The 24496-nt window shown below is 42.3% G+C and overlaps 1 protein-coding gene across 3 annotated transcripts in view; it reads right to left on the bottom strand.

Annotated features, from left to right (window-relative positions):
- Window positions 1-725: 725 nt before the first annotated feature.
- Window positions 726-24496, bottom strand: part of LOC134345728 (SWI/SNF-related matrix-associated actin-dependent regulator of chromatin subfamily A containing DEAD/H box 1-like) — an 83960-nt gene continuing 60189 nt past the window's right edge. For 2 of the 3 annotated variants that reach the window (XM_063046852.1, XM_063046854.1), the window contains exons 16-23: window positions 18138-18233; window positions 17203-17320; window positions 15170-15288; window positions 5741-5929; window positions 4915-5033; window positions 3916-4098; window positions 1858-1967; window positions 736-865 (exon numbers count right to left, since the gene is read on the bottom strand). In XM_063046852.1, the coding sequence (XP_062902922.1) occupies window positions 804-865; window positions 1858-1967; window positions 3916-4098; window positions 4915-5033; window positions 5741-5929; window positions 15170-15288; window positions 17203-17320; window positions 18138-18233 (996 nt within the window). In that variant the 3' untranslated portion in view covers window positions 736-803. Of the gene's footprint in view, window positions 866-1857; window positions 1968-3915; window positions 4099-4914; window positions 5034-5740; window positions 5930-15169; window positions 15289-17202; window positions 17321-18137; window positions 18234-24496 lie in introns of all 3 variants that reach the window. The other variant, XM_063046855.1, reaches the window with a different exon arrangement.

The following is a 24496-nucleotide window of genomic DNA, read 5'->3' as shown; positions in this document are numbered from 1 at the left end:
AAACAGCAAAATCTTTATTTGCACTTATTTCTCCTTTCCACTTACTGAGTACAAGAAATCAGATAAACAAATAGGAACCCATCAATGGTAATCAACACAATGCACATACAAAGAAACACTGAATATAAGAATTCTACTTATGACCAGCTGATGCCCAAAGAGTTTACTGTAGCTGAGGTAGGATGTCCACCGAAATATTAAAATAACCACAAATTGAGTGATTCTTTTTTCAATGTGTTTTTAGGATGTAGAACTGGTGGGCTTAGAATATTTTCTTAGTAGGTTTACCATTTTAATAAGCACTGCAGTTCTCATCAGAGTTCAATGAAAGCCAACCTACAGAAATACATGGTCCAAATAGAATTCAGTATCAGAACAAAAATCACCTGCTCTGAGGAAGTTATTAAGTTACAGGCACATGGATAAAACAAGTACATAAAGAAATGAAATGTAATGCTGTAGTATCTATGCTTGCATTAGATGCGAACTTCCAATTACATTATGTTATTGAAAGTCTGTGTCTTAACTGTAGAACCACAGCAATACAGTAACAATACACATCTTTACTTTGCATCTGCTGTGTTTGGATGCAGCGAAAATCTGGACTGGTATCTCACAAAAATCGTTGTTCCTTTTCCTCATTTAAAAGCTACTCTGCTACATCACATTGGAACATACAGGATTTTGGTACTTGTTTTTTCAAATGGAGGAGAGTTTTGAAGCTCTCCGGTTTCTGTTCAACACAGAATCCAACATACTTATCGCAACAGTGCTTATGAAGCACAGGAAAGGAAAATTCATTGCTACAATCCTAATGAAGTCTTCAACAGAGTTGCTATGTTCACTGGAATGCTCCCCTCACCTGCTTAAAAAAAGTAAATATATATTAAAACAAATTTGGAATCACTGAGCTCCAAAACACATTCATTTAGAGGCAACGTAAAAATCTTAGAAACACGTCTAAAAGGTATTTCACAACAATGAAAAGAACTTAGTATGAGCAGATGTGAAGCCTGCTTGATTTCATCTGATCTGCCTCAGCACCATCATAATAGGAAAACAGAAAGTTAATGTCCACGGATGTGTGTTTTGAAGGAGCTTGAAGACCAGACCTCCACATCTACTGTGGATTGAGAATTCAAATGGTCACCACATTGAGTGAAGAATTTACTCTGAAATCTTAAACAGTCTGCCCTTTATTTGGAAATCTGGTACTCCAAGCCACAGAATACTCAGCCCAGGGAAAATATCTTGCCTACTTTTGGGTTTACAAGCCTTTTAAGAATTTTTGAAGTAAACAAAGAGAAAGAATAGAAAGTGAGTTAATGGCAATATATGGTTAGTAAGCTGCCCTCCAGCTATTCAGTAATGAATTCTTGGGTTGATGTGCATTCTTTTGATTACTGCTGGGATATTTATATGGGAATATATAATCTCTTGAGAAGAAATTAAATACATACATTGATAAAACTTTCCACATATAAAGAGGCTACTTTACTCTCCAAATGTATGTGGATTAGCACCTAAAGTATCAAACGGGAATGTGCACCAGCGAGACGAGTGCCTGGCTACCCTGGTGCTGCAGCTGGGAGAGAGGTTTGCAGGTGCTGTTTGGAGGATCAGATCCAGGAGCAAAAGCATAAGAGACTGGGTAAGGAAAGGGCAAAGATTCAGGGTACCTTGTTTGATTTGCAGACCAGATCAATTTGTGTTGAATGATCAGGAGTTGTTAAGTAGTTCAGACTCCATTGTCAAACATACGCAGGCTTTTTGAAATAGTGATAATTGGTAGGCTAACACAAACAACTTTACTTGAGAGGATTTGGAAAATTATTCATATTAAACTGCATAACTCACCTGTTTCTGATGAGGTCATATCCTGTTCCAGTTTCAGCTTATGCTCCCCAATTTTAAGCATGGACTCCTCAATAGTGCCTTTGCTGATCAGTTTAACAATATGCACTATTCTATAAACAAAAAAACAAAACAAAATGTGATATCCTTACAAACATTTCATTCTTTCACTACCAGTACAGAATCAATGGCCTTTTCAATGACCTCACTGGTTTGAATGGGAGCAGGGCATTTGCTAGCTAGCTGATAACAAGGAAAAAGATCCTCTGCCCCATACTTCTCCATGCTGACCAAGATATATATCCAAGCTAATCCCATTTCCCAGAACTTGGCCTGTATCCCTCTAAACTCCAAATATTTATTAAATAATTTTAATATATCTGCCTTAACCACTTACTCTGGCAGCTGGTTGCATATATCGAACATCTGCAGTGTATAAAAATGTTGCCTCCTATGTTCCTATCAAACCTTTTACCTCTAATCTTAAAACTATATCCTCTTGTTTTCAATTTCCCAATTCTGGGCACTTACCTGTGCCTCTTGTAATTTTATACTCCTCCATGAAATCACCTCTCAGCCTCCTACACTCCAAGGAATAAATCTCTCTCTATAACTTGGAAAGTGAGACAACTTTTAATGGTATGTGAAAAAATTTTATGCTAGATTTCAATGCAGTGCAAATACAAATATTAAGAACAAAAGCTCATGAGCACTGCTTCCAAGCATACAAATTTCTGCAAAAAAACCACTGAAAACTTCCAAACGAACTGAAAGAATAGGAGATAACGTCAGGCTGGAACTGTAACCTTCAAAACTGATGACAATATACACATTTCAATCTCAAAACTTCTCTTCAGCAAAGCATCATTCACTAAATCCCCAAAATTCTTCCAGAGATGAAGAATAATATAGAGTAAATGGTATTAATGCAAGTATCCATGAATTTAATAGCCAGATGTGAAAATATATCAAAACTGTAAGATAAAAGGAGCTACTGTGAAACAGAACATATTTGGCAAATGAATGGGTATCTTTAATAAAAACTTTTAGTAAAAGTATCCAGCAACTTGCCATGCTGTTATTCAAGTTTAAATGATCGAAGAGGGCCTGTAACTTTGCAAAGGCTTAAGAAAGATCTGCGGGGTTTGACAGCAGCAAACAGTGGGGAACAAATGAATTCACACTGACGAAGCCAAGTAATTTTTTATATACAGTGCTTAATTTAGAATAAACAATCCCTGCCTCTTCTAATTTCTAATGGTCTATCTAGCTGAGTTCAAAGAACATCTGAAATCCACTTAGAATCAGTATTACCCATTAAACTTGTTATTTATCTCTTTCACCAAACAGAAAAAAATGGACGAAGACATTGATTGAAAGAGTGGTGGGTGACAGCATCAGTATTGATGGTAAAGGAAGAAATTAGATTGCAATATTGGGGAAGAACTTTTGTAAAATTGGCAGTATGAATTAGGTTTGGGTTGAACAAGGTAAGGGAAGAATAGCCAAACTAAATGGAAGAAAACTAATCTATTAAATAAATATTACATGAAGGAACTTCAAACCATGTTCTTTTCATTGTCTCCATTGATGGATATATTTACAGATTTTAAACGTCCAGCATAGGCGCTGGTGATTTGCATCTGAATGGCCATCACACAAAAGGATAAGGATATTCCTGTTCTAATCAACTCCTAACAAAAATATTGTAACAACAGCAAAAAAGTGTAAAGGTTCTTTACAAAATTACCAAGGTACAAGAACTGTAGAATATTCTGATGAAAGAGCCTATTTTTCCACTTCATTCACAGTGACTCTTCTCAGAAAGCAGGCAACCAGATTCCAGGCATCCACCAATGTGGTGCCAAGCAACTACTGGAAAGCACTCAAAGTCCTCAGAACTAATGCTTTCATCTCTTGGACAGCACTCCTAGCATTGTCAGATTGCAACAATGACCTGACTTTAAAATGGACTGAGAGGAGAAAACACCCTGCTGCTGAGCCAGTTTAAAATAAATGCTTTTGATGGGCCAAGACTTTTAGACATAAATTTAATCTTACTTTTTCTGTCCTACTCGGTGACATCGGTCTTCTGCCTGTTTATCATTGTACGGATTGCAGTCAATATCATGGAGGATGACAACGTTGGCCGAGGTAAGGTTTATACCCAGGCCCCCGGCTTTGGTTGACAGGAGGAAAACAAAAATATCCATATCTGTGTTAAACTGATCTATCAAGTGGATTCTGAAAAAGAAAGTCAATTGAAAAGTCATTCATAAATCAGTGATATACAAACCCTCTTCATACAAAGAGGAATAAAAGAGGCACACACAGTAAAAGCACATAAAGGTCTGCTGCGCCGCTAATCATACATCCAGGCTGTCTGAGGTTGGGTATGCATGAGCACAAATGTTTTCCTGAAGTCACTCATAGTAATTTCTAAACAGAACAGAGGCAAAAACCATGGCATCACATGCTGGTATTTTACTGCATTAAAGAGCCCAATTTTTTTCCCAATTTCAGTAGAGGGTTAACTTCACTTCTGTGAAAAGACCTTCACAGAAACATAACTTCTAAGTTTTATGGAATATTTTGCTTAATGAGAGCTAATAATTTATATTACAATTACAAAATCAACATACGTTACAAAAATAAACAAGCCCCTAAAGAACTCAGTAGGTCAGGTAGCATCCGTGAAGGGAAATGGACATTCAATGGGTTGAGACCCTTTATCTGGACTGAAAGAGTATATAATCAGTATAAACAGATGAGTGGCTGGTATTGGGTCAGAGCAGGCACGTGGTAGGTGGATCCAGGTGAGGAGGTGTTGACTCCCAGATGGAGTAAGGTACGGGAGTGAAGAGTGGCGACAACAACAACTGAAGCTGTTTACAAAAAAAAGAACTGAGGTCTGTCTGTAAAAAAAAAATCACAATTTTGTTGTTTTTGTTTGATCATGTAGGTTTAAGCAATGTTTCTCATATTTGCTGCAAGATCTTGCGAGGTTACAAGATCTTTCATACAACCCAACATCTAAAGTATGCAAATACATAATATTACCTGTCAGAGATTTGGGTTTTGCCATCCAGTCGAAGGTACCTGTGCTTATGGTGCTTCAAGAATACTTCTATAATGTCCAACATCATAGTAAACTGGCTAAAAAGAACAACTCTGGAGCCCTGTTGAGAAGAAATTTCATTGTTTCACAAATGTAGCTACAACTGGGGCAAGAACTACGATGGGAAGCCACTTTAATATTATCTGTGAAGGCAGTGTGAAAGTGGATTCAAAATCGTGACAAGTAGTATCAGAGGTTGTCCATCCTGAAACACTTGCAATGAAGATCATCAAGGTGAATGAAAATAAAAATGCAAATTTACATAGTTAATTAGCCTATAACCCATGAGTAAATAATACTAATAAAATACTCAGCCTGGTCCCAGGGAAAACTAAATCCTTTGGCTTTTAATAGAAAATATTACAGCAGAAATGAAAGAAGTTAAATCAAATCTGGATAAAATTCTAACAAACGTAAAAAGAACAAAATGGATTAATTTCCTGCACCTCTAAATTGTCTTAAATGTGCTTCAAAGACACTCATACACAGTATATTGTGTGGATTGCATTTCAACCATGGAACTTCTGTTCCAGCCAGAACATCATGGGGCACAGAGAAAAATTAAAGTATCTAGATTACATCAGCAAATGAGAATACATTCTTATGTAAACACCACTACATTCAAAAAAACATACTTGCTGTATGTAGATTCTATTTAATTTATATAAAAGGAATCACAGCAAGAGCAAATCTCAACTTATTTCAAACGTGGCTTCACACCATGTTTATCAACTAAGATTGCAAACTTTGATTTGTTTTAAATATTACCTCCTCTTTGAGCTCTGAAAGAATATTCTCCAATCTTTGGAACTTTCCTGAATCCAACAGCAAGTCCGTTTCTAATTGGAAGCTCCTTATGCTGCTGTACTCTTGACACAGGCGGTGCAACTCAAAATCAGTCATCACTTCCATGTCTTGAAAGATGAAATCAGGATTGGCATCTCTATGAGTGGGCTCCTAAAATGGAATACAAGTTGGCAGTAAAATGAGAATAAATAGATTACTAGCTTGCTGTATTTTAATCACATACTATACAAGCCCTGTTTAGTTTCATAGTTGCCAAGTTTTAAAGTGGTGATAACTTTGATAAAGTAGTATTTAATTTAGACCACATTTGAGAAAAGGTGTTAAGTCAATAGTGTTTAGCTAAGATTGCGCTGAGAAGTGGGAACTCTTTGCGTTAACTCCAATGGGAATCATCAAATATTCCCATTTAGGACCAACTAATACAGCTGAAATCCACAATCACAGCCACTAGGTATTTCACTAAGCAATGTTGGTGTATCTTGGACTGCACACTTTGGTTGCAAGTGCAGTCCTCTTTAAGAAAATGAAAGTGTGGAAGCCGAGCTGGTCTGCAGATACTGTGGATACGCAGAGGCTTTACTGCCGACCATGCTGCTAGCAAATGTACAGTCTCTGGAAAATAAACTGAAGACCTCAAAGCAAGACTGAAGTACTAGAGGGACATCAGGGACTCCTGTGTACTTGCTTCACAGAAACATGGCTCACACCCTCCATTTCTGACTCAGTGCTGCAAGCTGATGGCTTCACTATGCTCCACAAAGACAGGTCAGTTGAGTCCTTAAGGTAGAGGAGGTGAAAAAGGCTTTATGAATAACTCATCATGGTACACTGATGTGGTGGTCTGTCTCAGTTTTGTGCACCAAACCTGTAACATCTAGTGGTCAAATGTCATCCATTTAATCTGCCGAGAGAATTTTCCTCCATTATCCTGGTAGTGGTGTACATTCCACCTCATGCCATGTCAAGCAGATACTGGAGGAGCCGAGCACTTCGATCAACAGTCACAAAATAGCATACCCAAATGCTTTCCTAATCATTGTGAGGAATTTCAACTTGAAGTAGTCTCTGAAAACTACCACCAACATTACTGGTGGAAATCAGAGGAGCAAACATGCTTGACTAGTTATACCACCAAGAGTGCTTACCGTGCCATCCCACCCCCACACAATGGGAAGTATGATCATCTCTGGTGTATAGTCTGGTGGACTGTACTACTCCCGGTGTATAGGCAGAAACTAAACACCACAGCAACAGTGGAGAGGACCAAGAAGGGATGGTTGAGGGAGGTGTAGGAGCACTTACAGGACTGTTTTGTGTAACAAAATACCAAGTTATCAGAAGATTGAGGCCGATAACAAAGACAATGGGGGAACATTCAGAAATGTTAATGGGAGTCAAGAGAGATTAACGAAAGGAGACACAGTTCCAAGTATTGTCAGAGACCTGTTGCTTTGAACCTGAACTGTTTGAAGTTTGATGGACAGGCGATACCCCAGCAGGGGGATAAAAGGAACAGGTTCGCTAAGGCAACTGACACACCACGACACCATGAGACAATGAGACCCTGGAAAAGCGGTGTGCCCCCACAAGTTGGTGGGAGTTTTGGAGGTCTGGTCGCGGGATCAACCATAAGTGCACAGGGTGAGAAGGTACGATCGGCGGGAACCTGGTGTGTGTGTCCACCCTTGCCTGGGTGCCGGGTTCACCGCAGAAGAACGATCGTATCCGGAGCGGAGGGGTCACAGTCGGTGACCTCATAAGACATTACAAAAGGCTTGCCCGAAAGCTAACTGCGAGGAACATCAAAGGTCTGTCTGAATCCGAATTTGCATATTCATTCTCTCTCTCCCCAACAGCACAACAGCAATTACTGCGAACTGAACTAAACTGAACTGAACTCTGTGTCACTTGAGACTGATCATTTTACCCCTAGACTGCGATAGAGCTTGATTGATCCTATTATCCTAGTTCTGTGTACATGTGTGTTTTATCATTGCCTACCTGTTGCATTTATATCCTTATGATTAGAGTACTGTGTTGCTTATTTCTTTAATAAAACTTTCTTAGTTCCAGTAATGCAGACTCCAACTAAGTGGTCCATTTCTGCTGGTTTGGCAACCCAGTTACTGGGTACGTAGCATAAGTGGGGTTCTCCTCCGCGATTCTGAACGCTAAATTTGGGACGGGGTAAATTGATTGGGTTAAAATTCCTGAAAGAAAGAAAAGACAAACAGCAGAAATGGAGATTGAGGAATTTCTAAAGGCGCCAACCTTGGAGGCATTAGAGGATGCCAGAAAAGTAGAATTGGCAGCTGTGGCCAAATGGTTGAATCTTTTTAAGGGGAAGTTGACAATGAGGAGACAGGAGATGCACAGAGCTATCATAGAGCATTATCTGTCTAAAGGTGTGTTTCCCCAAGGGGAGCTGGAGGTGATATCTATGGGAAAACCTGGTGGAGACGCAGTGCAGGTGCAGATGGAAAAATTGAGACTCGAGCACGAGTTCCGGGTCAGGCAGCTAGAACATGAAGAGAAACAGTTAGAACGGCAAGAGAAAGAGAAGCAGTTAGAATGGCAGGAGAGAGAGAAGCAGTTAGAACGGCAGGAGAGAGAGAGAGGCAGTTGGAGCAAGAAGGGAGGGACAAACAGTTGAAGCGAGAAGAGAGGCAGTTGGAGAAACAGAGGGAAAGGGAATTTGAGCTGGAGAGGTTAAAGATGATGGCAACACAGGGGCCCATGCCGAACCAAGGTGGAGGGTTCAGGGCGACCCAGGAGGTTAGGCTGGTTCCCCCATTTGACGAGATCGATGTTGATTGGTACTTTCTCCATTTTGAAAAAGTTGCTGCAAGTCAGGACTGGCCGAGGGATAAGTAGGCTGGTTTTGCTTCAGAGTGTACTTAAAGGAAAAGCCCAACAAGCTTACTCGGCTTTGTCTGCAGAAGATGCCCAGAGGTATGAGGTGGTGAAAGAGGCCATACTCAGGATTTATGAGTTGGTCCCGGAGGCATACCGGCAGAGGTTCTGGAATGCGAGGAAGCAGTGTTTAGAGTGCACGGAGACAGCGCTCTCTCTGAAGCAGAATTAAAAAGGGAGCCAGTGGGCTATTGTGTGGAGGAGGCAGTACTAAGGAAGAAATGGAGACCAAGTACCGTGCCCGCAGATGAGGAATGGGGGGTAGTGCCAAAAATTTATGGGGATGAGATTCTTAACCTGGCCCACAAGATACCCCTCGGTGGACATTTTGTGGGGAGGAAAACAGTTGGCGGAATCATGAAAGAGTTCTACTGGCCACACAGGAGGAAGGATGTTATTGACTATTGTAGACGTGAGTTAACACAGAGGCTTTTGATATGCTAACAGCTTGCCACGATAGTCGGTGTTATCACAAAAATTAATGAGGCTAGGGTGCCACCTGATAAGGGGAGGACCCATTTTGAAAAGGTAAGTGTGGTGCTGACCAGATGGGAGAACTCTATTGTGTTGACCAACTTTGCTGATGAGTTCTCTCACTTAATCTCCGAACAAAGCGACCCACTAAGAGAGCTAATTAAACGGCATGCACGCGTATGTCCCGAGGCGATGCAAAGAGCCGGGACATGGGATTGTTGTCACATCAGGTCAGCCAAGTGAGCAACACCCCTATAGGATGATTAATTCAGTGACAAAAGGGCTAAAGAACGCAGAAGCGTATATTGGCGATGTAGTGGTCTGGAGTGACACGTGGGAGGAGCACATTGTGGCACTGTTTAAGACCATAAGACAAAGGAGCAGAAGTAGCCATTCGGCCCATCGAGTCTGCTCCGCCATTTTATCTTGAGCTGATCCATTTTATCCTATTTAGTCCCACTGCCCCACCTTCTCACCATAACCTTTGATGCCCTGGCTACTCAGATACCTATCAATCTCTGCCTTAAATACGCCCAATGACTTGGCCTCCACTGCTGCCCGTGGCAACAAATTCCATAGATTCACCACCCTCTGACTAAAAAAATTTCTTCGCATTTCTGTCCTGAAGTCATGCCCTCTCGTACTAGACTCCCCCATCATGGGAAACAACTTTGCCACATCCACCCTGTCCATGCCTTTCAACATTCGAAATGTTTCTATGAGGTCTCCCCTCATTCTTCTAAACTCCAAGGAATACAGTCGAAGAGCGGACAAACGTTCCTCATATGTTAACCCTCTCATTCCCGGAATCATTCTTGTGAATCTTCTCTGTACCCTCTCCAACGTCAGCATATCCTTTCTTAAATAAGGAGACCAAAACTGCCCACAGTACTCCAAGTGAGGTCTCACCAGCGCCTTACATCACACCCCTGCTCCTATACTCTATTCCTCTAGAAACGAATGCCAACATTGCATGCGCCTTCTTCACTACTGACTCAACCTGGAGGTTAACTTTAAGGGAATCCTGTACAAGGACTCCCAAGTCCCGTTGCATCTCAGAACTTTGAATTCTTTCCCCATTTAAATAATAGTCTGCCCGTCTATTTCTTCTGCCAAAGTGCATAACCATACACTTTCCAACATTGTACTTCATTTGCCACTTCTCTGCCCATTCTTCCAATCTATCCAAGTCTCTCTGCAGACTCTCCATTTCCTCAGCACTACCGGCCCCTCCACCTATCTTCGTATCGTCAACAAACTTAGCCACAAAGCTATCTAGTCCATAATCCAGATTGTTGATGTACAATGTAAAAAGAAGCGGCCCCAACACTGATCCCTGTGGAACACCACTGGTAACCGGCAGCCAACCAGAATAGGATCCCTTTATTCCCACTCTCTGTTTCCTGCCAATCAGCCAACGCTCTATCCACGTAGGTAACTTTCCCACAATTCCATGGGCTCCTATCTTGTTAAGTAGCCTCATGTGTGGCACCTTGTCAAAGGCCTTCTGAAAATCCAAATATACAACATCCACTGCATCTCCCTTGTCTAGCCTACTGGTAATTTCCTCAAAAAATTGTAATAGGTTTGTCAGGCAGGATTTTCCTTTAAGGAATCCATGCTGAGTTCTGCCTATCTTGTCATATGCCTCCAGGTACTCTGTAACCTCATCCTTGACAATCGACTCCAACAACTTCCCAACCACCGATATCAAGCTAACAGGCCTATAATTTCCTTTTTGCTTCCTTGCCCCCTTCTTAAATAGCGGAGTGACATTTGCAATCTTCCAGTCTTCCGGAACCATGCCAGAATCTATCGACTTTTGAAAGATCATCGCTAATGCCTCCGCAATCTCCACAGCTACTTCCTTCAGAACACGAGGGTGCATTCCATCTGGTCCAGGAGATTTATCGACCTTTAGACTATTCAGCTTCCTGAGTACTTTCTCTGTCGTAATTGTGACTGCGCACACTTCTCTTCCCTGCCACCCTTGAGTGTCCGGTATCCTGCTGTCTTCCTCAGTGAAGGCTGTTTAAACGGCTGTTTAAAGCCAGCCTGACAGTGAACCTCGCAAAAAGTGAATTCAGCCACAGAAAAATCACTTATTTGGGATTTGTGGTAAGACAGGGGCAGCTGGCTCCGATACAAGCTAAGGTGCGGGCTATCTCTGAAGTCCCCACCCCGACAGACAAGAGAGCCCTGAGAAGGTTCTTGGAGATGGTGGGGTACTATCGGAAGTTTTGCAAAAAAAACTTTGCGGATATTACCCACCCTCTTATTAAGCCCTTGCCAAAGAATGCTAAGTTGGTGTGGGACGACCCTTGTTATCTGTGTCCGGGATGAAAACCACTGAGAAGTTACACTGATCACAACTCATTAGTGTTATTGGCCACTATGAAAGATAAAAACAAAAGTTTGCTAAGTTGGAGCCTGGTTTTAGAGGATTATTAAAATAACACATATAAAAGGAACAGAAAATGTGATTGCTGACTGTCTGTCAATGTGTTGGCAACTTAAAATTCTCTGTATTAGCCAAATAGCTGATGACCATGTATATTCGTGTGTATCTAATAATGTATTCATGCCTATAATTTTTACCCCAGTAAAAATCCTTGAAGGATAGGGGTATGTGACAAAATACCAAGTTATCAGAAGATTGAGGCCGATAAGAAAGACAATGGGGGGAACATTCAGAAATGTTAATGGGAGACGAGAGAGATTAACGAAAGGAGACACAGTTCCAAGTATTGTCAGAGACCGGTTGCTTTGAACCTGAACTGTTTGAAGTTTGATGGACAGGCGATACCCCAGCAGGGGGATAAAAGGAACAGGTTCGCTAAGGCAACTGACACACCACGACACGACGAGATAACGAGACCCTGGAAAAGTGGTGTGCCCCCATAAGTTGGTGGGAGTTTTGGAGGTCTGGTCGCGGGATCAACCATAAGTGCACAGGGTGAGAAGGTACGATTGGCGGGAACCTGGTGTGTGTGTCCACCCTTGCCTGGGTGCCGGGTTCACCGCAGAAGAACGATCGTATCCGGAACGGAGGGGTCACAGTTGGTGACCTCAGAAGACATTACAAAGGGCTCGCCCGAAAGCTAACTGCGAGGAACATCAAAGGCCTGTCTGAATCCAAATTTGCATATTCATTCTCTCTCTCCCCAACGGCACAACAGCAATTACTGCGAACTGAACTAAACTGAACTGAACTCTGTCACTTGAGACTGATCATTTTACCCCTAGACTGCGATAGAGCTTGATTGATCCTATTATCCTAGTTCTGTGTACATGTGTGTTTTATCATCGCTAACCTGTTGCATTTATATCCTTATGATTAGAGTACTGTGTTGCTTATTTCTTTAATAAAACTTTCTTAGTTCCAGTAATCCAGACTCCAACTAAGTGGTCCATTTCTGCTGGTTTGGCAACCCAGTTACGGGGTACGTAACATTTGAGTCAGTGGACTGGACAATATTCAGGAGCTCATAACTGAATCTGAAAGAATATGCCACAGTTGTCACTGTGGATGACTGAGCACCTTTAAAAACATACCTGAAAACCCCAAACCAAAAGCTGTGGATAAACCAGGAGATTCATAGTCTGCTGAGGGCTACATCTGTGGCATTCAAGACTGGTAATCCTGACCTATACAAGTAGTCCAGGTATGAGCTACTGAAGGCTATTTTAAGAGCAAGAAAACAATTCTGATTGAAGTTCGAGGAATCAGTTGCACATTAGCTCTGACGGGGTTTGCAGGTCATTACTTCCTACAAGGTGAAATCTAACATCATGAATGCCTGTGATGCTTCACTCCCAGATGAGCTCAACACCTTTAATGCATGCTTTAAAAAGAAAAAATTACACCTGTGTGAATCTCTACAGCATCTGGTGACCCTGTGATCTGTCTCTGAGGCCCACATCAGAACATCTTTCAAGAGGGTGAACCTTTGCATGGTGTCAGTTCTTGATTGTGTATTTGATATGGCTCTGAAAACTTGTACCAATCAAAAGGCAGGAGTGCTCAAGGACATCTTTAATCTCTCACTGCTGCAGCTGGATGTTCCCACTGTTTCAAAAGGATGTCAATTATACTAGTGCCCTAGAAGAGCAGGGTGAGCTGTCTCAATGATAATTGCCCAGTGGCACTCACATTTACTGTGATGAAGTGCTTTGAGAGGTTGGTCATGGCAAGAATTAATTCCTGCCTAAGCAAGGACCCGGCCCTGCTGCAACTTGTCTACTGCCACAATAGGTCCACAGCTGTGCAATCTCACTGGCTCTCCACTTGGCTGTGGATCTCCTGTACAGTAGCAATACCTACATCAGGCTGCTGTTTATTGACTACAACTCAGTGGACTTCAGGAAGGGGAAGTAGAGGGAACACATACTAATCACCATTAATGGTTCAGAAGTGGAAGGGATGAGCACTCTCAAGTTATTGGGTGTCAACCTTTCTGAGGATCTATCGTGTGTCCAACATATTGATGCAATGACAAAGAAGGTCTGACAGCGGTTATATCTCATTAGGAGTTTGAGGAGATTTAGTAAAGCCACTCACAAATTCTACAGATTTATCATGGAGAGAATTCTAACTAATGGGTTGCATAACTGTCTGGTACAGAGGGGCTACTGCATAGGATTGGAAAAAGCTGCAGAAAGTTGTAAATGCTCCAGCTCCATCATGGGCACTAACCTTCCCAGCATCCAGGACACCTTCAAAAGGCGACGCCTCAAAAAGGCAGCATCCATCATTAAGCACCCCCATCACCCAGGGCATGCCCTCTTCCATTGCTACCATCAAGGAGGTGGAACAGGAGCCTGAAGATACATGTTTAATGATTCAGGAACAGCTTCTTCCCTAATCATCAGATTTCTGAATGTACAATGAACCCATGAACACTTCCTCAGTATATTTCCCCCACTCTTTTTGCACTACATTTTAATTTAAAATTTATTTATATATGTGTGCGCGCATGCGCACACACACACACACACACACACACACACACACACACACACACAGTGCCTATAAAAAGTATCCACCCCCTTGAAAGGTTTCATGTTTTATTGTTTTGCAACATTGCATTACAATATTTAATTTGGCTTTTTTGACACTGCACACACACAAACTTCCTATTGTAATTTAGTTTTCTCTATTATAGTATGTATTGCAATGTACTACTGCCTCAAAGCAACAAATTTCATGACATACTGTATGCCACGATATTAAACCTGACACCGATTCTGAAAATGCATTAATTTGAAATGTTAAGGTTCTCTCTTCACAGACTGCGTGACCTGCTGGGTTTCTCCAGTGTTTTCTATTCTTACATTAGAGTCAGAGGTCTACTTTTAAGAACATTCTTTATACGAAAGTATTTATTTGACTGTTAAATCGAAGTTTTATTTTTATTCCATTATCTGCACTTTGTGGTGAGCAGCTGGTTAAGTCCTATGGTAAAATACAACCTGCTGGAAGAACTCAGCAGGTCATGCAGCACCCGTGGGAGGAAAGAAATTGTCAGCATTTCACGAGAGGACGCAGTAGATAGGCGAGATGGCTGACATAGAAATAAAGGGAGTGACAAGAAAGGACTCAGAGGTAACTGGAGGACAGAGAAGAGGTGTAACATGACCGGCAGGTAGTACTAGGAAGAAGAGGTGAATGGGGATAAAGTTCGAAGACTGTAGCAGGTGAATTATTAATAAAAGCAAACAAAGCATGAAAAACAACAAATAGAGAAAGTGCAAGAAGTGAGTAAACAGATGGATGACATCTGCTGGAGAGAGATAAATAGGAACACAAGTGGAAGCAATAATGGGAACCATTAGAGAAGGGTGAGGTGAATGACAATTGGAACCTGATGGGAGTAGAAAACTTGTGTGTGAAGTTGGTGGACAGGGGGCAAGGGGGTGCGGAGAAAGGAGACAAGGATAAGTGAGGGTGCTGGTTAAGTCCTAGAAGTCATGATAAAAGTTAGGAAATGCCACGAGCCTTACCTTCTTCATTAGCTTGGCCATTTTCTTAAGCTTTTCAGTGGTATAATATTGCCTATGAAGCAGTGGGTGGTTTGCCATCTTTCGAAGTTGCATCATCACATTACATAACTCATTTTTTTCTGCAGTATAAACACAAAAATTACAGTATAGCTTAAAAACAGTAGAATGTAGAAACATTAAGCATTCTTCGTAAAATATTTGAAAACAAAACCAACAGGTAAAAAGGTTGATATGGCTGTGTGGGCAGAGGACCCATTTCTGAGCTGTAAAAATCTGTAACTATGACTCGTCCCTTATTTAAAATGAACCAAGCAGATAAAAGATTCACTTGGCAAAATGGGGCACCACAGCAGATTTACACTCAACCAAATCACGTTCCACTGCCCAACAACCATATTGTACAAAATATCCACAAGTTTAATAAGACAGGCACTTGAGAGTAATTTATGCTGTAGTATGCAAAAAAAGTTTATAATTAAATAGTTCATCTATTGCAAGGGATCATCTTTCAAAAGTTGTAATAGGTATTGACTAACTGAAGAATAAAAAGTTGCTCATTTCCAAAGCTTAAAAGTCACAAACACGTTTATTGTTCTAGCTGCAAAAGTCACATGACACCATGATCTTTGAGTTACTTGACAGTAAAAAAAAATACTTGTTCCTTCAAGACACTACTGCATTATGGACTTAAACAGTAGATTACTCCATACAACTCTCAGTGGTGCTGGCTATATCTAGTGAATATCAAGAGTGAACATTATACTGGCCATTCCTGGGTTACAAACACCTGACTTATGGACACCCCTACACATAAATGAGCACTTGTAATAATTAAATTCAAAGTCTGATGCACATACTTATGCTCATTCTGCAAATGGAAAAAGTTAACCCTCTCTCCATTTTTAGAGTTTATTCTTTATCAACTTTGTGGCCTGTACAAAGCTTAAGGTAATAATCCACATGGGTTCACATGTTTATTCACTATAATAATGAGTAAATAAAGCCTGCTACAATTTAACATACTAAATATTACAGTCATACAGCATGAAAACAGATCTTTCAACCAGGAGTCTGTGTGAAACACCTATTAACACCAATTTGGATTTTTTTCTCACCACATTCCCACCAACTGCTTTCAGATTCTACCACTCATCTGCACAATAGCAGTAAATTACAGTAGCCAATTAACTTTTCAAACTTCATGCCTCTGGACTATGGGAGGAAAGTGATGCACTTGGAGGAACTTAGCATATGATAATAGGGAGAACTTGGAAGTTTCACACAGACAGTTCAAGTTAGGATCATATACAGTTCACTGGAGTTGCCAGGCAGCAGATCTATCAGCTATGCTATCATATTGCCCTACATTGGTCTTGACAGTTGTTTATTATTTTTTCACGTACCAAGATGCAGTGAAAAGCTTGCCTTCGATACCATTTACACAGATCAAGTTAGTGCACTGAGCTAAAGTAAAACAAGAACAGTGCAGAATAAAGTGTACAAGCTCAGAAAGAGCACAATGTAGAAAAACAACAAAGTGCAAGAGGTAGATTTTGAGGCCAAGAGCCTATCGTATCGTATAAGAGGTCTTTTAACAGTGGGATTGAAACTGTCCTTGAGCCTGGTGGTATGTGTTTTCAGGCTTTTGCCTAATGGGAGAGGGGAGAAGAGAGAACATTCAGGTTGGATGGAGTCTTTGATTACGTTGGCTGCTTTACTGAGGCAGCGACAGCATCCACAAAGGGAAGGCTGGTTCCTGTGATGCACTGAGCTGTGTCCATAACTTTCTGCAGTACCTTGTGGTCATGTGCAGAGTAGCTGCTATACCGAGCAATTATGCATCAGATAGAATGCTTTCTATGGTGCATCTATAAACGTAGTTAAAGTAGTGATTGACTCAAATTGTGGTCTCAATCTAACAAAGGAGGAACAAATATTTTAAAGGATTTTAGATCTATAAAAACTGCTCAAGATAAATACAAAATAAAATTGAAAAAAGGTACACTAGATACCATTACAGGCACGAAACATACCATTACTGCTGATAGATTTCTTTAACTTCTTATAGAGGGCAGTATACGCCTGCTCTTGTTGATGTGACATTGCACACATCTCTATACGATCTTGTTTTGGTGGCAGTTGCTGCAAGACCTAAAATTACAGACAACACATTGCAGGCAATTAAAAACAATTTAAATAAATAATCAGAGTTTTAAAAAAAAGATACACTGGCTAATTTCAAATTTAGTAGCTTGCACAACAACTAAAACACCGCAATATCAAAAGGATTTCAGCACTTTTACAACGAAAAGCTAACTTCCGTAGCATTTATACACTGTGTACATATCTCTGCCTATCACAAAAAACATGAACCTGTGAATTACCAGTGTCATTTTTGTTAAGTTTATGATCAAGATGGTTGTCTGGCTACCTACCAAATGTCTATAAAAATGCATGCTTACATTATTATCTTCATTAATTTTTATTGATGCTGTTACTGACACCGAGATCTTGAACAAAAGGTAGCGTATCAAGCTTACCCTACTAGCTGAATCATAAAATTCAAACAGGGGAGACACAAAAATTGAAGTCCCAATAGGATAAATACAAAACATGCTGGAGGAACTCAGCAGGTCAGGGAGGGGAAAATGAACAGTTGACATTTTAGGTCAGATCCTTTTATCTGGACTGGTCAATAGGAAGTTGCTCATAGACTAGATTACAACAGAACTATGCTGTCATCAATTATAAGCCTTATTACAGATGCATGTTTCTGCTAATTGCAAACATAATACTGAGTCATTGATGATTGAGCATTGGTGATTGAATTTGCATATTCCCATTGACAGAGACCTGGACATTATGTTCTGACATTCTGCATAACATTAAGTGAGAACTAAAATGACTCTTAAATGTTTCACAAGTCAGACCCTGAAAGTTTACAGAGATTACAGATAGAGCGGCTTACCTCACTCTTTACTCTCCTCAAGATAAACGGCTTCATGATTTTCCTAGCATGAACAATCCTCCCTTTCTCAAAAGTGCTTTGTTGCTCCAAGATTTTCTAGAGTACATGAAAGTATCAAGTCACAGACTGGTAAATATGCAAGATTTAATGCTAATCAAGTAAATTTGCTCTTGAATAAAGCCAGAAAAACACATGGAAACCATAATTTCAAAGAAAATTCACGTAGATAGTCATAGAGCACTACAGCATAGAAACCAGTCCTTTGACCAATCTAATCCATGCCAAAATATTATTCTGCCGAGTCCCATTGACCAACACTTAAGACCATAGCCTCCATACCCCTCCCCATCCAGGTACTCATCCAATTTTCTCTTACATGATGTGCTACTCAGATATTTACCAAAGTGTAAATCAAAAAAGTCAACTGTATACACTCGCTAATAAATAAACACGCACAACACGCTGGAGGAACTCAGCAGGTCGGGCAGCATCTGTGGAAACGAACAGTCAATGTTTCAGGTCAAGACCCTTCGTCAGGACCGAAACGTTGACTGTTCGTTTCCACGGATGCTGCCCGACCTGCTGAGTTCCTCCAGCATGTTGCTTTGACGCCAGCATCTGCAGAGTATTTTGTGTTTGCTAATAAAGAAATTAGGCCACAACAGGCAAGTCTGCATTATCTTGCAGCAATAACTTAAACAAAAAGTTTAGCTATTTCTAAACACAGAGTAACACTTGGTATTAAGTTATACCAATTAACACAAAAATAGTGATCAAGATCTAAAATACAGGTTAGTGGCTGGAATGGAGACACCAGGTCGATGCTACAGGTTTGACTACAGAATCATAAAGTTCAGAGATGCAAATACTTAACCAAGACTCACAAGTTGACAGGAGGATACTGAGAAGCCCCAGTATGATTTGATTTGGATAACTTGAGTGAATATATGAAATGCTTCAAAGATGCAGTATGACATTGCTAAATTCAAAGTTATCCACTTTGCTTATCAAAATAGAAAGACCCAAAATGATTTGAATGATAGATTAGGAAAATGAAAGATGCAATGATATCTGGTAGCCCTTTTATATCAGTCACAAAAACAGTATGCACCAAGCGGTTACGAAGGCAAAAGGACCGTTAACCTTTTTGCAAGAGAATTTGAGCAGAGTGTGACGAGAATACACATAAAATTAAGATGTTTGCTGGCCTGGGTTAGCATCAGTGACATCAGCAAGTGGTCTGCCACCTGTCCTCAGGGGAAGGAGAGATGAGGAACAATGGAGCAGCGTCTGGAGATGTGTAATGAAGGGACGGGGGAGAGAGAGCTGTCTGGAGCTGCTCCCCCTTTGAACCCTGAACTGTTTGAAGTGATGGACAGGCCATACCCCAGCAGGGGGATAAAAAGGGACAGGTTCGCTAAGGCAGGACACACACGACACCCGAGGTAACGAGACCCTGGAAGCGGTGCGCCTCCCACAAGTCGGTGGGAAGTACCGGACCTTAAACGCACAGGGCGGAAAGGTACGATCAGCGGGAACCCGGTGTGTGTCCACGCTTGCTTGGGTGCCGGGGTCACTGCAGAGGATCGACCGCATCTGGAGGAGGGGCCACAGTCGGTGACCTCAGGTGACATCACCAAGGACCCACTCGAAAGCTGCGTGTGAGCAGTATCGTCGGTCTGTGAGTGGAAGCTGTTTCTGAATGATCAGTCGTTCCTGTTCTCTCTCTCTCTCTCCCCCCCCACAGATTGTCCATCGCCATGGCAACGATTACTGCTAACTGAACTACTAAATTGGACTGAACTTTGTGTCACTTTGAAATTTGGTCATTTACCCCTAGACAACGATAGAGCTTGATTGATGCTGTTATCTTAATTCTGTGCACATGTGTGTTTATCATTGCTAAACTGTTGCATTCATTATCCTTTCAATTACTGTGTTGCTTGTTTCTTTAATAAAACTTTCTTAGTTCTAGTAATCCAGAATCCAACTGAGTGATCCATTTCTGCTGGTTTGGCAACCCAGTTACGGGGTACGTAACATAAGTGGGGGCTCGTCCGGGATTTTGAACGCTAAATTTGGGACGGAGTAAATTGATTGGGTTAAAATTCCCGAAAGAAAGAAAAGACAAACAGCAGAAATGGAGGCTGAGGAATTTATAAAGGCGCCGACCTTGGAGGCATTAGAGGATGCCAGGAAATCGGAATTGGTAGCTGTGGCCAAACGGTTGAATCTTGCTAAGGTGAAGTCGACAATGAGGAGAGAGGAGATACACAGAGCTATTGTAGAGCACTATGTATCTAAAGGTGTGTTTCCCCAAGGTGAGCTGGGGATGGTGTCTATTGAAAAACCTGCTGGAGACGCGGTACAGGTACAGCTTGAAAAACTGAGAGTCGAGCACGAGTTCCGGGTACGGCAGTTAGAACACGAAGAGAAGCAGGTAGAAAGGCAAGAGAGAGAAAGACAGTTGGAGAGAGAGGAGAAAGAGAGGCAATGGGAGCGAGAAGAGAGAGGGAAACAGAGGAAAAGGGAATTTGAGCTGGAGAAGTTAAAGATAAGGGCCGAGCAGGGGCTCGTGCCGAACCAAGGTGAAGAGTTCCGGGCGACCCAGGAGGTTAGGCTGGTTCCCCCATTTGACGATACCGACGTGGATCGGTACTTTCTCCACTTCGAAAAAGTGGCTATAAGTCAGGAATGGCCGAGGGATAAGTGGGCTGTGTTACTTCAGAGTGTACTGAAAGGGAAAGCCCAAGAAGCTTACTCCGCTTTGTCCGCGGAAGATGCCCAGAGGTATGAGGTGGTGAAAGAGGCCATCCTCATGATCTATGAGTTGGTCCCGGAGGCATACCGGCAGAGGTTCCGGAATGCGAGGAAGCATTCGTATTTGGAGTTTGCCCATGAGATGCAGACATATTTTGAGCGTTGGTGCGCCTCAAAGGGGGTAGAGGGGGATTATGACAGACTGCTACAGCTGATCCTGATTGAGCAGTTTAAAGGTTGTGTCCCTGAGGGTATGAGACTCTACCTCGATGAGAAAGAGGCAGCCACGTAAGCCGCAACTGCTAAGTTAGCGGATGAGTATGCGTTGACGCATAAAATGAAGTTTGCCCCGAGTAAAGGCTACCAGAAGGGTAGTCAGGACGGCGGGGAGAGTCCGCCGGAAAAGTCAGAAAGTAAGCCGGGGACTAGTGAAAAGGATAAGGTAGACCGGGAGCAGTCTGGTAGGAAGTCTCCTGGGGTCGTCTGTTATAATTGTGGGAAAGCCGGACACTTTGCGTCCAGGTGCTTTGCCCCAAAGGAGGAGACGGGAAAAGGAAAAACAGCGATTTTGAATGGCTGTATCGAGCTGTTAAGCGAACCGCTAGGGAAGGACAGGTCTGAAAAAGTCCAGGAAGGGCGCGAGAGGTTTATCTCGGCCGGATTGGTGTCAGTGAAGGAGGGGTTAAAACCAGTTCCAGTGCGGATCTGGAGAGACACGGGAGCGTGTCAGTCACTAATACTGAAGAGTGTATTAGAGTTTAGCTCAGAGACCCAGACTGGGGAGGTAGAGGTCAAAGGTGTTGGGGAAGGGACAGAGTCAGTCCCTTTGCACCAGATACACTTACAAAGCAACCTGGTCTCTGGACTAGTCACGATCGGGGTGAGGTCCGAATTACCGATGAAAGGCGTGGAAGTCTTGCTTGGTAATGACATCGCCGGAGGAATCGTGTTCCCAGTCGTGAGATTGACAGGTCAGCCTGCCAGCATTGAGGCCTCGCCCATGGACTCACAGGTTCATCACGGGACCGCGATTGTGAATTTAGCTGAAACGTTTCTGCCAACCTTGTATGAGACGGGGTGTAGTGAGACAAGAGGTAGTGAGGGAGCTAGGACGGACATAGCAGTAGCCAGAAAAGAATTTGTGCAGACGCAGGAGCGAGACGAGGGGCTGATGGTTTTGGCAGAGACAGCTCTCTCTGACACAGCTTTAACAAGGGAACTAGTAGGCTATTGTGTGGAGGAGGAAGTGCTAAGGAAAAAAGGGAAATCAAGTACAGTACCCGCAGATGAGGAGTGGGGGGTGGTGCAAAAGAGTTATGGGGATGAGGTTTTTAACATGGCCCACAAGGTACCCCCCGGTGGACATTTTGCAGTGCTGGAGGAAACAGTTGGTGGAATCATGAAAGAGATTTACCGGATGCCCAGGGGGAAGAATGTTATTGATCATGACCGACGCGAACTGAGACGGTCACCGGCTTTTGATATGCTAACAAACCTAGTTGGTGTTAGCGTGGAAATCAAAGAAGCTAGGGGCCCCCTGATAAGAGGAAAAAACCATTTTGAAAAGATTAGTATGGGATCGATCAGATGGGAGAAGGCTATTGTTTTGGCCAGGTCTACTGATAAGGTCTCTCCTTTAATCCCCGAACAAAGTGAATCTTTAGAAGTAATTAAACGACTCGCACCCGTGTGTTTGATTGTCCCGAGGCAATGCAAAGAACTGGGACGTTGGGTGATGTCTGTTACAATAGGTGAGCCTAGCCAACAACATTCATATATAATGAGTAATTCAGTGACTAAAGGGCTGATGAACACAGAGGTGTGTATTGGCAATTTAATATGGCTGTCTGAAGCCAGCTTGATAGCGAACCTTGAAAAAAAATGAATTCGGCCACACGAGGGTCACTTACCTAGGAATTGTGGTGACACAGGGGCAGCTGGCAGCGATGCAAGCTACAGTGCAGGCTATCGCTGACCTCCCAACCCTGACAGACAAGAGGGCCCTCAGAAGGCTCTTGGAGATGCTGGGGTATTGTAGGAAGTTTTGCAATAACTCTGCGGTCAATACCCCTCCCCCTCCTACTAAGCCCTTGCGAGAGAAAACTTGAGTCGGAATGGGACGACCCTTGTTATTGTGGTCCGGGACAAAACCAAATGAGAGGTTACATTGATCGAAATTCATCAGTGTTTTTGGCCACTACGAAGTTTGCTGAGTTGGAGCCTGGTCTAAGGGATTATTAATAACACATATAAAAGGAACAGAAAATGTGATGACTGTCTGTCAAGGTGTTGACAGCTTCAAACTCACTGTGTTAGCCAAATAGCTGATAAAGATGTATATTTATGTGTGTATCAAATAATGTATTCATGTTTGTAATTTTTACCTCCCGGTAAAAATCCTTAAAGGGGGGAAGTGTGACGAGAATACACATAAAATTAAGATGTTTGCTGGCCTGGGTTAGCATCAGTGACATCAGCAAGTGGTCTGCCACCTGTCCTCAGGGGAAGGAGAGATGAGGAACAATGGAGCAGTGTCTGGAGATGTGTAATGAAGGGACGGGGGAGAGAGAGCTGTCTGGAGCGGCTCCCCCTTTGAACCCTGAACTGTTTGAAGTAATGGACAGGCGATACCCCAGCAGGGGGATAAAAAGGGACAGGTTCGCTAAGGCAGGACACACACGACACCCGAGGTAACGAGACCCTGGAAGCGGTGCGCCTCCCACGAGTCGGTGGGAAGTACCGGACCTTAAACGCACAGGGCGGAAAGGTACGATCAGCGGGAACCCGGTGCGTGTCCACGCTCGCTTGGGTGCCGGGGTCACTGCAGAGGATCGACCGCATCTGGAGGAGGGGGTCACAGTCGGTGACCTCAGGTGACATCACCAAGGACCCACTCGAAAGCTGCATGTGAGCAATATCGTCCGTCTGTGAATGGAAGCCGTTTCTGAATGATCAGTCGTTCCTGTTCTCTCTCTCTCTCTCTCTCCCCCCCACACGTTGTCCATCGCCATGGCAACGATTACTGCGAACTGAACTACTAAATTGGACTGAACTTTGTGTCACTTTGAAATTTGGTCATTTATCCCTAGACAACGATAGAGCTTGATTGATGCTGTTATCTTAATTCTGTGCACATGTGTGTTTATCATTGCTAAACTGTTGCATTCATTATCCTTTCAATTACTGTGTTGCTTGTTTCTTTAATAAAACTTTCTTAGTTCTAGTAATCCAGACTCCAACTGAGTGATCCATTTCTGCTGGTTTGGCAACCCAGTTACGGGGTACGTAACAAGAGGAACAAGGTGGTTTTGTGGAACTGTATTAGACCTTATCTGGAGTTTGTCTCCTCATCTAAACAGGTTCTTACCTTGGAGGCAGCAAGAAATGTTTAACAGAATGAACCCTGAATGTGGAACTGACGTTTAGGGAAGTACTGGATCCATTACGCCTATATTCATTTCAATTAGAAGAATGTTAGGGAATTTCCTCGAAACCTGAAAAAATTTCTAACTGAACTAAAGGATACTTCCAGTACTTAGGAGTTCTGAAACAGGGGCCACAGCTTTATGATACAAGATATACCACAGAGAAAAGAGATT

Source organism: Mobula hypostoma, chromosome 4 (assembly GCF_963921235.1).
Source record: "Mobula hypostoma chromosome 4, sMobHyp1.1, whole genome shotgun sequence".
Classification (NCBI taxonomy): domain Eukaryota; kingdom Metazoa; phylum Chordata; class Chondrichthyes; order Myliobatiformes; family Myliobatidae; genus Mobula; species Mobula hypostoma.
Note: the sequence above shows the minus strand (reverse complement) of the source record. Positions and strands in the feature narration are given on the sequence as shown.